General features: G+C 35.5%; 1 protein-coding gene across 1 annotated transcript; it reads right to left on the reverse strand.

The window, feature by feature from the left end:
* Window positions 1–6,880: 6,880 nt before the first annotated feature.
* LOC136818861 (ubiquitin-conjugating enzyme E2 E1-like) lies at window positions 6,881–15,834 on the reverse strand. Its single transcript, XM_067075086.1, has 6 exons — window positions 15,680–15,834; window positions 13,346–13,587; window positions 8,875–8,925; window positions 8,429–8,606; window positions 7,784–7,886; window positions 6,881–7,444 (listed from the first exon to the last, which is right to left on the reverse strand). Exons 2-6 carry the CDS (start codon window positions 13,570–13,572, stop codon window positions 7,347–7,349), a joined length of 657 nt encoding a protein of 218 aa, XP_066931187.1. The 5' UTR covers window positions 13,573–13,587; window positions 15,680–15,834; the 3' UTR covers window positions 6,881–7,346.
* Between the last annotated feature and the right edge of the window lie 367 nt (window positions 15,835–16,201).

The following is a 16,201-nucleotide window of genomic DNA, read 5'->3' on the forward strand; positions in this document are numbered from 1 at the left end:
CGCTGAGTCAAGGTCGAGAACAGTCGCGGAGGATTCCACCATCTTGGAATCTTTCACTTTCGTTTCTAAAAAATTATATAAAATACCAAACAATAATGGAATATTTTCTAAAATCTCATCACTCCAAAATTTGAAAGAATATGGTCAATTAGTGATGTTTTTCCATTTTCCTTTTATCTAAAAAGGGCCTCATCTAGTATAAAGATTTCAATTCTTTTGTTTTCAAGTCAGAAAATTCAGTGGGATCGGAAAAAAAAGCATCATAATTTGCAGTGAGGATTAGTTTATTTGATTATTCTCAGTGAGAACAAAAATTAGAGGATAATTTTTCACCGGGGACAACGTTTTAGACAATTTTTCTAATGGGTTTGTGAGAAGGGGGTGTCACGGGCAAAGCAAAAAATGAGTCTGCCATATTATATTACACCGGGTCACTTATCAACACCATCAGTGTCTTTTATGGTACAGCGAACCAAATTTCGAGTTTATCCCGATTAGTGAAAGGTTGCTGGGTCACGTGACATCACAGTCACGTGTTCAACGTGCGAGGGTCAACAAAAAATTCTCTTTTGTTTAAAGTGCCTCTTGAGAAGAGTACGTTTGACCTGGATGATGTAATGAATGGAAGAAAAGGTGGTGGGATCATAAACATAATCATTCGTTTGGTCTGTGCGACCACAATCTGACAGCCAGCGTTTGTTTGGGAAAGATTTCCAAGGAGAAAGACGGTGAGAAATTTTGATGTGTTTTTGACGTCGACACATTTTTCGGGACTTCTGTCTGATTCACGTACAGTAAGTGGGTTATTTTTGACATACAACATAGTCTAGCATGCTAGACGACTTAACTCGGTAAAAAATAGGAAGTAGAAAACTTGACAGGAGCATCAATATAGTCGTCTAGAATATTTTGTGCACAACAAACTATTCATAAAAATTATCTTTTTTCATGCTTTTGGATAACATTTTTCAGGGGGTCTTGTTGGTTTGATTTGGTTTGTTTTTTTTTTCTTTCACTTAGAAATTCTCATTGGCTGAAATTTTTATTTGTTTATATATTTTGTTGTATATGATTGTTTTCTCACCCCGCAGAAATCTGCGGGCCCTGCTGGAACTCCCGTAAGCTACGGAAACCACCTTAGCCCAGTCGTTTATTTTAACCATATCCCGACATAAAAATTTCCCGCTTTCAACAAAAACGTTATAAACGACTGGATTCCCAGTCTACATACAACACAACAAGAGAAGTGAAAGGCAAAAACATGGAAGCTGTGGTGGAAAGGAAATGAATCGACGTGCGGAATGTATGTCTAGAAAATTGTTTTGTAAAAAGCACAGTGCTGAAGGGGATATGATCCCACTACTTTAGTAAGTGCCTTCTTGGCTACCCATATCTTAAAAAAATGCTCAAAGTTTCCCGCTAATTCAAAATCCTTGAAAATACTGAGGCGCTTAAGTGCTTACTACTTGGGCACAACACAAAACTGAAATTCCAATTAAAAAATGGAAAATACATTGTAATTTAAGCTTACCATATTACTTCGAACAAACGGCCCGGTCGTTTATTAGAGTGGCGTTTATTAAATAATCTTTATTTAACCAAGGTCACTTTAATAAAGTGTAAACGGGTATAAACGGGGACCTTGTTTTTGCCTTTTCGTTTTCTTTCAGTTCAAAAATGTCATTTAAGAGATGTGAAAATGGGTGAAAATGAGTTTGAACATTGAAAGAATATAATTATTAACACATATTTAAGTTTATATCCATATAATTCTTCCTCGCAGCTACTTGTTTCAAATAAACGCCCCTCCTAGAGGGGAGACGTTGATTCGAAGTAATACAGTATCTGTTTCTTACATTTCCCCTCATCGTTCCAAATCATGTTTTTTTTTAAGTATAAACAACTCCCACTATTTTTTAGGTGGCGGTAATTTCAAGGGCTTTCAGTCTTCATGAAAGAGGCGCTTGAGAAAAGTATTAACACTTACTGCTACTTACAAATTACTCCGCTCAAAGAAATATTTACGCGCTGGGTTCTCTCGTAACTTCCCCATCCCCGGTGTTTTCATGTAGGCAAAGTATAAATTCGCTGACGGACGTATACTTTCGACATTATTTGTAGGGGGGGGGGGCTATTTGTGTGCACTGTTGTTTGTTATCGTTGGTAAGCGATGTAAGCAAAAAAAATAAAGATTGCGCACTTAAAGTAAATGGTCTTTAGTTGGAAGTCACTAACCTATAATCGTGATAAGAGCTGGTGTCTGATGACGTTCTTACGACTCTACCAGCAAGTACCCCCTCCCTCGCCAAAATTAATGTTGTCATTATATTTGTGCACGTTCTCACGACTCAACCAGCAACATTGATATCGGGCTGAGGGGGTGGAAAAACAGTTCTATCCAGCGGTTTTGAATGTTTTGGCTGAACAACCAGGTCAGATCGTCACAATCACCAAATCCCTCTAGAGTGGAGCGTGGTATGGGCAGAAAGAATGATCTGTTACTTTAATGGGATAAACTTTCGCGGGGATTAAATTTCGCGGTTGGGCCTATTAGTCGGTCAGCTAGACAGATTTTTCGGCTCCGGAGAGGGAGTAAGCCTATGGTGGTTTTTTGGCATCCTTAGATATCCTAGTTATGGAAAAAGTTGGTCGGCCTGTTCAAATCGGTAGCTTTTTTTGAATTTCAGGGTCAAATGTAAGATTGGTTGATCAATAATATTTGAAAATTTTTCGCAATTTTTTGGGGTCGGGCAAACTTGTGAATGGCATAACTCTTGATCAAATAGTGCTAATTACTTCAAATTTGGAGGAAATCTTCATTTTATAATGTGGAATTGGAGTGTAAAAAAGAGAATTTAAAAAGTAGCCTTTGGGACCCTTGACTGGCCCCAGAAGGCCGACTCTGGTCAAAAAATGAAATTTTCGAGTGTTGATCAATTCGTTGGGGTACACCCACATCAGAACACGAATGATATTGAAAACACGTTGAAATAGTATACAATAAGGTACTAAAGTATAATAAAGTGAAAAAAATGACAATCTTGTCCCTAAAAAAAATAGGGAGGAAAAGATAGAACTGAAAATTTCAAAAATCTCTTCTTATTACGGTGCACCGCAATTATAAACTAACAATTGGTTCTTTCAGAAAAAAAAATGTATATAGGGGGTGGAGGATATAACAATTTCAGCGATTTACAGTGATTTACCCGGACAAAGTGACTTTTGGCCCCTCGGACAACGGGTTTAGCCCCCCGGATAAGAAGCATCAGTTGACCCCCGGACAACCCAAACTACCCCCGGACAGAGCAAATATATCCTCCACCCGGGGTGTACGAACATTTTCTGGAAGAGCCCAATGAGCTTGTTTTGGTAAAAGAACACAGTTCAACGAGATATGAGAAAACATTGGTATCAAGTAACCGCCAACACGGTTGCTTTGCTTGAACTAAATGGCCTGGTATTTTGGTAAGTGGTTTTTTAGTGGGTAAAGGTAAACAGACTATCACCGTACTTCCCTAACATCCTGTCTGGAAGTGTTTGGGATTCGAATACAGTCCATGTGGGTGCAAGACTGTGATCGAAACCTTCACACCACCAATCGGCAAGGCAGTTGTTGGTGTTTTTTTTAGGTTTGTTGCAAATTATTACAACCAATCCTTTTTGAAAATGTCCAGCTAATACTTTTTCGTGATACGTTTAAGTGCGAAAATTTTTTCAAAATGGCAACCTCTACATACAATTCCTAATCAACCCACTAAGCTTTATATGAGTCCTGGAGGCGCAGTTTCTCGATTCGAGACAACCAAAACCTTTGATCGGATATTTAAAAAACTGCCATCAAAGATGGTGGATACAGGATTGTCCATACTTAGTTTATAAAGGTCAGTGGTCTGAAATTATGCATTGAAGATTGAACTATGAGTTGAGAAAGAATATCAGAAACGCAAAGTCTGAAAATTTTGTCAGAAAGTATCCAAAAGATATCGTTGCGTTCTTTGCAAGGCAGAGACCCAAATATTTTCAAAAGGGTCTTTTAAATCAAGCGATAAGAACGATAAGCGGGTACAAGATATATACCATACCCCATGAATGTACTTTTGCGGCCAAATCAACTTTTAAACTTCTTTTCACTACTTTTCTGAATCTCAGCCACCCTTCTTAATAGATGCTTTTTCTCTTTTAAATTTTGACAGTTATTTTTTTTTTTTGAGGATAATTTTCTTTGTGGGTATAGAAGATTTCTTTAAAATTCATGCAGAGATCTATTCAGATCTGTACTGAGAAGTAGAAATTCAGATCTGAGAAGGAGAAATGTATATCTAAGAAGCTGAGATACAGGGGTGAAACTAGTCTGAATCGTAGACCTCTACAAAACCGCAGGTAGTATATATGACGAACACGAGGGTGAAACCCTTAAAAAGTCGTTTGATATTAGGCACATTTATCTCCATAGTAGAAAAATATGAAGGTCTTCGTATATTTGGGATGTTTTTTTTATTTAAAATTTGGATTAAAAATAATCATTCCTGGCATTCTTAAGTAAAAAATAATAAAATTAACTGTTCCTTTCTAATGGGATTAAATTTCACAAGGATTGGCATATTTATCCACATAATCATAACTTTTTTTGCGGTGCGAATGGATCAATTTCGCGTATGACACTATTGGTATTGAAAAATATATTTCCTGCAATAAGGCGTCATTTATGCTTTTTAAACATTTTGCATATTGGCTGTACCATATTTCCACTCTTGATATTAATTAACATGGCGGTAAAATGACATTCCCCTTTTTTATGTTCAAAAATATTCCACGAGTCTTACAAATTTCCAAATCCGTGAAATCCGCAAAAATTAATCGCTACAAAATTTTATTTATCAAACTGATGAAAATAGCGGACAGTAACAGGGAGCTTAAAACGGTATAGTAAGAGTGAATCTACACCTAAAAGGTATATACATTTGTTAACAAAGTAATTTCATAATGAGCTAAATTATCTTACTAGTCATAGCTTTCACTAAATGCCCCCACAGAAAGGTCATGTCATGCACTTATAAAGCTTTTAATGCTTTAAAAATTAAAGCATAAAAAATAATCAGGAATAATTGATTAATTTAATTATTTATTGATTGATTGAAAAAAAATCATATTCCATTAACAAAATACTTGAAGAATTCATGCAGCTTGACAATTAAATAAAATTCAAGGAAAAGCTGGAAAAGCTTCTCAAAAACATATTTCGAAAATCATGGTATCATTATCTTACTGACTTTCACATCTCCTTGTTTGTTTGTTTTTTCTTACAACAATATATGTCATGATCATTCACTAAATAGACCTTTTCCGATAATGGCAATGCTGCAGACATCTTAGATTGTAGGCAAAATATATAGCGGTGAATAAATCAACAAGGTAACCAATCAGAAATAGCTTGCTTATTTTTCATTGGCTGCTATATATTTCAACAATTCGCTATTGCTACTTTGCCTAATAAACAATAGTAAGATGATAAGATGATACTGCGTATAAAATTTCAAATTTATCAAAAAGTTCTGCGCCATCTGAAATAGACCAATCCTAGTTAAGGCCCGGGCTCCACCTGCGTACGCTGTGATTGCAGTCAAAAGAAAAATTAAGGAATGTCATTGTGGTCCATTCAGACGTACAGTCGAAAAGTTGAAATGTGCCTATTTTTTTTCAAGTGCATAGTACTTTTTCATGACGCAATCTTTTCTTCAAGCTGAAAGGATTGAAGCCATTAAGATATGATTGCAGTGCAGACAATGAAGAGACGGGCCTTCAGGAAACTAGACTTTTTGAGTTTTTAGCTATATATTCTCACTTTATGGTGTTCCTGTACGACTGTCTGTGTGCCTAGTCTAACCACCGTTAAATTGGAGCTATTTCACCAAACTCCTGGAGCGTAAGTTATTTAGGCTATCACAACTGCATGAAAAAGTTGAACGTGCGCATGTAAAGTTAAACGAATGTAAACAAACTTTTTTCAGGTTTTTAAAATAGATTTACCACACTGAACAAACAGTGTAAACACTCTAAGTGAGGTAAATCTATTTTGAAGACCAAAAAAAAACATTGATTGACATTCAGCACATTCAACCACTTTTGGATTCAACTTTACTTATGTGTACATTCAACCCTTTTGTACTTTGCCGGTATCTTGTTTTACCAAGTTAAGAAAGACTTTCTCGAGTTACGACCATATGATGGTCTTTAAAGCTCAAGAAGCTCAATAAAGCTAGTTATTTATATATAATAACAGACAAAGATAAATTACAGTTTGAACAAAAATATCAAATGTACATTTGAAAACTTGAGCAAACTCTAGCTGAAAAACTTCCAAGAAAAAGAATCATCATTGCTGAAATGAACTTCTGACTAAATTACAGTATTTAGTATTCAGTTTCAAAGACAAGAAACAAAATTTGACATACAAAACACTTTTTCATTTTTCCAGTCAAAATGAATCAGCTCATCATCATAACCAGTCTGCCATTTTGTTTGTTTTGATTTGCAGAAGTAATATTGTAATCAGTTGTAATTCGTGTTATGGTGTAATCACTATACTTTTTCTATAATTTGCATTTATAACACTCGCTTCAGCTTTTTCAATGCTAAATCAAAACTAATAAAATGTAATACGCAATAATGGTTATAGCATATAGTGTAACATGAAAATATATATAACATTTACCGCTGTATAATTTACCGCCATATTTTTGCGGAACACTTAATTGGCCGGAAAGCCGATTACGACGCAAACACAAAAACAAAAACAATTCGCAAAAAATCGAGATTCCAGTTCAATATATTGCGTGAAGCTATGAATGCCTCCTCAGTCGCTGCGCTCCTTGCGGGGGCAATTAGGATTAAAATTCTTGAAATTACTTCAACTGTGATGGTACAAGTGATGGTATTCCACTCAGCCGGAAGGCATGAAAATTGAAACATATCTTCCCCGAGTAGAAAGCGAAAAGCGTGCATGCATACTTCTATAAACTGCGATCAAGTTTTTAATGAGTGTTTGTTCATATTTCGACTGATACTCTCAATTCTTTTTCAATCTTTGCTTTGTAGGAGCTTGGTGACTGTCATTAACACTTACATTGATGTCAATTCATTTACCGCCAGAGTCGAGAGAAAACAACATCATTATCGTCATCTAAGCTGAACCTTCCAGAACACATCCTCGTCAGTTCAAACAACTCTTATTGGATAACATCACTTCACAGCAGTTAAGCTTCTCTCCCTTTCCAACTCGACTCCATCACTTTCTGTTTAACAGAGATATTTACATGATTTGAGAAACAGATTTTGCTGGGAAGCATTTAGGTAGCGTATCTTCGGGTCCACTCACGGGCGATCGTGTCGTGCTCTTCACGGTTTGAAAGAAATTGTTGTGCGATGTTTCCAACCAATGGATCAGCTGAAAAATGAAAATTCGTCTCGTATTTTTAAAAATTTGAAGAAGCAGCGTACTTTAGAAAGGAAACTACTTTTGACATTTCACGAGACAAAACTTCTTTTCGTTGATTAATTGCCATTACATTCGTTTTTACCCAAGATTTTTAGATTTCATATTTTCATCCCTTAAAGTACAATAGTAAAACCTGACAAATTTGAATAAAATTGTAGGCGTTTTTTAGTTATACAGTTTCGAGAGTGGCGAGAACTCTCAATGGCGACTCGTAGGTAGTGGTAAGTTGTATGAAGAATTCAGATATTAAGAAAAGTAAATTAGTCAATTTGAAAATTTGTTTGTTACCTGGGTTACAATCGGTCAAAAGTGCCGTCACCGAGAGAAGTACTTTGGAGACGGTGAATGCCGGACTCCAATTGTCTTTCAAGATGTCCAAACATATTTGACCCTAAGAAAAGGAAAGATACAATTTAGTGGCCAACTACGGACGGAAATGTAGCGGACTTTAGTGAATAGTCAAAAGTGCGCACTGCACTGGGCTCAACTTCAGTATTTTTATCGAGAGAAGCCTAAGTGTAAGCCCAGACAGACATTATCAGATCTTAGCTCAATTGAAAGTGGTTTAGCACATTCCACGCTAACTTAAACTACCAAATTTCTTGAAAAAATAGCGGCTTTCGGAGAGGTATAAAACTATTTCTTGTTAACCAAAAACAGAATTGCGAATTGACCACAATTATTATGAAACTTCTTTTTGAGAAGAGATTTGAAGCAAGCTACTATGCAATCTACTGTGCCACTAACACTACCACCCTATGGGAGGAATCTGATTTATTAAAAAAGAAGTATCAACAAATATTTACGAAACACAAATAAAAAACCAAATTAAAATTGGAGAGATACAAATAGCCCAAATTCGAGCACGGATCCTGGGTACACACCCTCCAGCCACCTTCAACAGGGAGGGAAAGAGTGAAAGACAGTCCTTACCTGCGAGTTGATGTTGCAGTGATAAATGCGCGTTCTGAAGATCACTTTGGGCGGTTTAAAGGGATAGTCTGAAGGGAAAGTAATCTCCAGGAAGAACACGCCTCCTTGATAGACGGTTCCTTGTGGTCCGAGGATGGTACCCACCCAATCATACAAGTTGTCGCCTTTTGGTCCAGCACTGAAACAAACGTGGTTCAAAATTAAAAAGTATGTGTTTTCGTATTTTACTTTCAGTAGTTTAAGTCATGATATGCAGTAAATTAACATCATATATATCAAACCTTTACTAAATTCAGCGAGACCAGGGTGTAGTTATAAACAGGTTATAAAAACGTTTGTATCAGAAGAAAACCACCAAAATATGGCAAATAATTAAGTATTTCTAAATGCGGAATGCGTTTGAAGTCAAGGGAGATAATTATAGGGAGATAATGATGATTACGTACCTGCAATTAGGCGGAGGGTCGAGAGTAATGTCTGTCAATTCACGTTGAATTCTGAAATAAAAAAAAGAAATAATTTTTGATACAGTTATTCCAGGGTTTTCAAAATGCATTCTTTCTTTTCTAAGAATAATTTCATAAGAACAATTTAAGAACAATCATTAGCCTAAAGTTGTTAAGCAAATTAAGAGTCAATTAGTAAAAATATCAAACCGGAAATACCTCGGTTTTGTCCTAAAAAATAAGAACAGCTGAGTCTCGTCAAACATATACTGGTTCTAACAAAAAAGTCTTAAACTCTCTCTTTTGTGTTTAATGTCTTTAAGCTTCATATCCCAGGCAATTCAAGTTAATTAGCTAAAATATTATCATAAATTAGTGTCTGCCTACATTATACGACCAGCCCCAAAGTCTAAGACCCTAAGGCCCCCTGACCCTGAACACTTACCACCCCTATTCCAGTGCTGGCAACAGGGAGACAACAGGGTTCGGTAACACATTACAAAGTTAGGGAAGTCCAGAACAGAATGTAATTTGTTTATTTAATGTATTTAAGTATGCTTGATTTTCATAAATAATTAGACATCCATTATTTTATCTGACGATTTTCATTTCATTATGTATGGTTTCATTGGGAACCGGTCAGCGGTTTTTTTGTGAGGAGAAATAATCCTCTCAGATGTCAGAACGACATACTCTACTTTTGAGCTAAGAATATATTTGGTTTACAAAATGACCAGAGAAAGTTTGACGTTCGTGCAAGATATTTGCACCCAGGCTTCTGAGCTAGTTTGGAACTGTAGGAACTTTAAAACATACAAAAGAAGCCCAATATGTAATAGAAAGTAACAAACACAGAAGGGATAATATAAAGCGGTCTGAAAGTAAATTCTTATAAAAAAGAGTGTTAATAAAAAATGATAACATAACAGCACATTTCATGATTTATTCATTGCCCGAATTCAGAAGCTCGTGATAAAGTTGAAGTTGTCGCATTGTACGTCATCGTTCTTGTGTCTGGCCACAAATTAAACACAAAACTTCTTGCTACTTATTTTTACTACGCCCTCACTATTGCCTGTCCCATACCTTTCTTTTAATCGAAGGTCCGCTACCACTTTCTTGCAAAAAAAGAAAAGCATTTAAATAACATGATATACAGAGTTCGAAAATAAACTCATTCTCCACAAATAGGGTTATTTGGATGCATCTTATGGATGCGAAATCGGAATTTCTCCATTTGCCGCAAACCAAAATCAAGTACATTGGCCCTTTTAATTTGGAGATCATGGCGCGGGTCATGCATGAATGCAGAATGGTATAAATCAACTTTTCAGGCAATAGGCTTTGTAGGCATACAAACATGAAACAGATACCGAAATCAGTCAGTTACATTGTTCAAAGCTAAGAAAAAGCACATTTGCTCTACATTCATCACATTGAAGACAATCATGCAGAGGGTGGCATTTGGGCGGAGGGGTTGGCGGAGAATATCTGAAGAAAAGAACACTGTAACTCACAGCTAAACACACAAAATCATTGAAATATAAGAACTAAAAACTTTCTCACCAATTAGACCAAGGCAATGTATAAGTAGGAGGGTGATCAAAATACATAAACGGTATAAGTTGGAGAACAAAAGGTTTTTGAAAACATCGTGGCTCAAAGTGTTAGGAAAAAATTCAAAACGCCTTCCATATATTACCAGTAGAACAATGGGCTCTTCCAGAAAAAATCCGTTCATGGGGGGTGGAGGATATATTATTTTTTTCATGAATTACCCCGGGACATTTGGATTTTTAACCCCCTGGACACGGGTTATACCCCTGGACAAACATCAAATCAACCCCGTGGACACAAAAAATTACCCCTGGACATTGGAATTTACCCCCTGGACATTGCAATTTTTTGGTATTTTTTCAATACCCCTGGACAATTCATCCTCCATCCCCCATGAACGGATTTTTTCTAGAACAGCCCATATGTCGCTTTTAGCTGATAAAGTCGCATGAACACTTTCCCATGAAAGTTCATGTGATATACTTTTCAACCAGTAGGACGCTTCCATTTCTAGGGGTACACAACCACTAGGGTTTAACACAATAAATAGCACGCAGTTATTTAGGCCTCTGTTCATCCTTTAGCGAAAACACTTTCTTATTATGGCAAGTATTTCTAAAGAGGTCTGCGAAGAGTCTGTGATTCAGACTACACGCTTTTTTTAATAAGAATACACTTTATAAGAATGTCCATGATGAAAATGGCCAAAAAATTAAGAATATGCTAAGAATATGTCCAGCAAGAAATTTTGCTATTCAAGCTAAGAATGCCATTTTTAGAGCATTTTCAATTAATTATAAATTGTCAATTACCCTCAAGTAGCTAAGGCTCACCCCTTTCACAAAAATGCCATTTTATGCTTGAGACGTATGTACTAAATGTTTAATCTAGTCTGAATTAGGATCCTAACTTAAGAATGGTGTAAGAATATTCTAGGATGATTTTCCCAAAAAAGTTAACAATATCCATGATGAAATGGATTTACACCATTCTTATAAAAAAAGAAAAGCGTGTAACAGTTTATCTTTATTGAGTCAGCAGTGCCGTAGGAAGCATTTTCATATTGGGGGGGGGGGGGTTTGGCCCGAGGGGGGAAAATTTTGAAAATTTGAGCTCTAGATTGCTTGAAAATGCACTCAAAACAAAATGCTTTCGAGAAAAAACAACATATAACTTTGCATTTTACAAAATAACCATTCTTGAAAAAATTATTGAGGGGGGGGGGCTATGCCCCCTGGTCAGCGCTCTTTTCTCCCATAGGAATAGTTTTATTTCCATTAGGAAAACGAGATTCGCAATGCTAGGGAAAGAATCTGAAATCTGGCAAGAAAATTAAAACAAGGTCATTATAACTAGTAATGGAAGTTTAAAAGAATCTTACATCTTACATGTTTTTTTAATTTTATATGAACAAACTATAAAGCTTCGAACTTTGTGGACTCTAAAACACCGAACTTCTCAGGAAAATAGATAAAATTACTCACAAAATGGTGAAAATAAGAACATTTTAAGAACATTTTTAGGTTTTAAAAATTAAGAACATTCAAAGGCCTCAAAAGTTTTTCATTTTTTATAAAAAACGTGTATGTGACAATGCAGCCGAAAACTAAGACATTATATAATGGATATGTAAGTCTTCAACTGGCTTATAAGATATCCAAGGGTTAGTTCTTATAATATCAATGTGAAAAATTATAAAAAACGGTCAGCGGTTGTTAAGTAAATGAATGACGTCACATAAAAACATTAAAAAAAGTGTTGATAGTCGAATGTCGGATTTTTTTTAGAAAGCCATGTTTTTATGAACTTTATTTTGATGAAAGGTGAAGAAATTTATCAAAAATTAGTTTCACCTGGCAAGTTGTCTAATGATTTTGTGTGATTAAATGCAAAAAGCTAATGCAACGAAAGTTAGAAGAGAAATTTCTAGAAGGGAAAAATGATTCGCAGCTGCAAAACTAACCTCGGGTTTCGAAAACAAATAATAATCTCAATATCTAATTGCCCCGGGTTTACGACATTTTTTCGTCTGAGAACAAAATGGCAGATATTGTCTTTGTCCGCCTCATGTACTGAAAATTTCTTACCAGGAAATCTTGCTTTCAATTTTAGAGATTTTCAAAGAAAAAGTTTCTCTGCTCTAGGGAGGGGGGTTGAAGAGAGGAAGGGCGTTTCTCATTCATGTTGAAGTGAAAAAAGGGGGAATAATTTTCTATAAAAAAGAAAAAATAGAAACAAAGAAGTAAAACTAAATATTTTTATCTTGACAGTTTTATATCAAGGACTCCTTCCTTTAAAAAGGTTACCTTTGAACAAAACTTATTTCCCTAGCACTGTAATGCATCCCTGTATCACAGAGAACCGGTGGGGCCCCCACAAATGGAAAATTCGGCTAAAAATCATTTAGCTTGAGAAGCGAATCCCCTGAAATTTTCTTAAACTTTGAAAATGCTTTTTTGGTTCGCAAAAGAGCAGCTACAAGAAAATTTATGAATTACTCACTGGGTTTTTATCTGTGAACGAGAAAATCTTAAATTCTGTCCAATTAAAAGAAGACTTAGAAATCCAACAGGTCACTGATACAGGGGTGCTGGTGTAAAGTATTCAAATACAATATACTCTTTTAAAAGAATCGCAATTTTGAAAATCGTAACAAAGTCTAAAGCACTAAATTTCACTTAATGAAAACTATAACGTTACGAACTGAAAATAGATGAAATAATTAGTTTATGAAATTTATATAATACCTCAACTTTCTTTAATTCCAATAATCTATTTTCATTTAAGCGACCCCAACCCAAAAAGATTTCTCTCCTATGCCAAACCCTTAGTTATAATATTCCAAGTAGAGAAAGAAGCCAACTTAAAACATCCCATAAAGAAAATGTAGGGTCAGTAGGGGGAAACCCCTTACCTTTTAACAGCAGTTGAAACTTTCTTCTTGCCGGCAGTTTTGGCTGGAGGTTTCGAGCGTTTGAAGGGTGCAGATGTGGAGGTTGATCTTGCCATGGAAGAGTTGTCTTGTGAAGTAGATGACCCCAGGGTGGATGAAGAGATACCTCGAGACGTTTCTGCAGTGGAATCAGGGTCAACTGAACTCTCTGTCGTGTTGGCTGCTGCTGTATTCCTACTGGCTGCCATCTTGATTTAGTTGCTCTAAAGAAAAAGAAAAATCTCTTAGAAGGAGCCTGTCGTATCCACCCCTGTTTCCTACTTAACTAGAGTAACTGAGAGTGAGAGCTCCTCCTGCCTAGCTTGTCTGCCTTCCTCATTTCTGAGAGGTCTCCCTCTTTCTTTCGGTCTGCTCTTAAAACATAGAGGTCTGCTATCTTGTTTCGTCATAAAAGAACGATTGAATAAACCTTATTGTTGTCGAGATTAAAAAAATGTGAAATAACAGCAACCATATCGTAAATCAGAAGCTCGTGAAAAATTGAAGCTTGTTTATTGAAAGATGAAACACGTTCTGTGACCTCGATGTGAAAAGTCTAAGAAGATGGTACACTGTACTGGTTACACGCTTCTTTTTTCTATAAGAATGGTGTTTTTGCATTTCATCATGGGTATTCTTAACTTTTTGGCGAAAATCGTCCAAAAATATTCTTACGGTATTCTTAAGTTAAGATCGAAATTGGCAATCTACAGGTTAAAATGCATTTAAAATGGCATTCTTAGGTTCAGTGGCTAAATTCTATGATGGTGATATTCTTACTATATTCTTAATTTTTTGGCCATTTTCATCATGGACATTCTTATAAAGTGTATTCTTATAAAAAAAAAGCGTGTACACGTTAAGAACATCCAAACTTTTTGAAGCCTTAGGATGTTCTTAACTTTTTGAGCTTTAAGCCTAAAAATATTCTTAACATGTTCTTATTTTCACCATTTCGTGAGCATTTTTATCCATTTTCTTAAGAAAGAGTCTGTAAAGACGTTAGACCTTAAAACGTTCTTAACTTGTTCTTAACATTTTGGCCATCGAAGCATAAGAACAAACTATATAAGAACATAGGCTTCAATGGCTAAAATGTTAAGAACAAGTTAAGAACATTTTAAGGCTTTGTGGACTCAAAAACACCCTTTTTCTTAGGAAAATGGTCAAAAATACTTAAAAAATGGTCAAAATAAGAACATGTTAAGAACATTTTTAGACTTAAAACTAAAAAAGTTAAGAACATCCGTAGACTTCAAAAATTTTGGATGCTCTTATAAAAAAATTGTATTACCCTCCAAGGTATTTTTATCGATTTTCTGGTTGTCCAACGACTCCAACTTATATGATTAAATAAAAAAAGGTTTTTGGATACAATTTTAATAGTCTAATAAAGTCGATTCTAAATAAACAACAGCTCTATACCACCAGAATGAGATTTGAGCGCCTGAAATGTTAGAGTGATCAGAATGTGAGATGACTTTTTAGTCACCGTCCTTTTTTATTAGAAATCCTCTTTTCCTTATAATGATATTTGCTTAATTCTTAGGGTTGAAAATATATCCACTGTCTCAAAACCGAAAGGAACCCCGCCCAAATGACCAAAAACCGTTTCCGATGGAAAGGTGCCCTGAAACCCCATTCCTATTGGAAAACTACAGTAACCTCCCCTTCCCACCGGGAAATACACAATAATAAAACTTTGAAATCCCCAGCCATCCAAAAAAGGATTGTATAGTGTCCCAACCAGCATGTAAATTCCTATTTTATCTATCATCACTGGCAAATAATCCTCACCGGGTCACTGAAAAAGAGGTGTCAAAAATTTGTATTACTGGATTAGGATCTTATAATAGCATATTATTTAGTAATATATGCACTAATTTTTTTTATAGGTTAGAATGCTTTTAAGACCCTTTTCATAAAGTGCTCGTTATTTTATTGAAAAGGGTGTGGATTTTCTGACAGGAGAGAAAGTTTAAGACAACAGCCATAGTATTGTTAGAGTGTAAATTCTGTCTCTCTGTTCATTTTTTTCTCAAATACGAAATGGCCAAGATCTATGTTTTATTCTTATAATTTAGAATGATTAAATGAGTTTCTTATAAAAACGAGTATACGGCACTAGACGTTAAAATGATTATGGTAAATAGTCATACAAGTGGTACGTATAATACAGTAATAAAGGTGTTATGATAATACGATAACTGTTACGGGGTAATGTTAGTTAAATCTTTCAGTGTCCTCTCTCTCTCTCAACTTTAGTCATTCAAGCATGTTAAACTACAAAGCGAAGAAAATTGAAAGCTTGCTTACCCTGTCGTTGTTGGCTTGAAATTCGAACTTTTTTATTCTTCTTATGGGAAATTCCGACTCTGTCTTGTTTCGACGTCAGGCGCTTTTTGTGCTGACGATGAGGGAGGGTGGAAGCAAGCATGTGTGATGATGAGTGTATGCAATGAATTAAACAACTAGAACAAATAAGACAAATTATAAGGTTATTAACAAATCATCTGATATCAATTTAATGTTGCTATGACAACAAAGCCTGATGATACATATACCATTATCCTTTACACGAAAACAGAGGGAAATAATAACATCAACGTTATAAGAATAATTCACTCAGTTTCTTGGTGAAAAAGTACGCCGAGTTAAGAGGACAGTTTTTAAGAAGCTGCCAATACAAATCACAAACATGGCCACGAAGGATCGTATTGTGAAATAAAACACTATCTCTCGTAAATCCAATATTAAATTACAAACATGCTTACGTATAGATTTAACAAGCTTCTAAATAAACATTACCTTCGGTTAAACTTTTCTCAGACTTTTCTC

The sequence above is a fragment of the Clytia hemisphaerica genome, unplaced genomic scaffold (assembly GCF_902728285.1).
Source record: "Clytia hemisphaerica strain Z4C2 unplaced genomic scaffold, Clytia hemisphaerica genome assembly, whole genome shotgun sequence".
In the NCBI taxonomy this organism is placed as follows: domain Eukaryota; kingdom Metazoa; phylum Cnidaria; class Hydrozoa; order Leptothecata; family Clytiidae; genus Clytia; species Clytia hemisphaerica.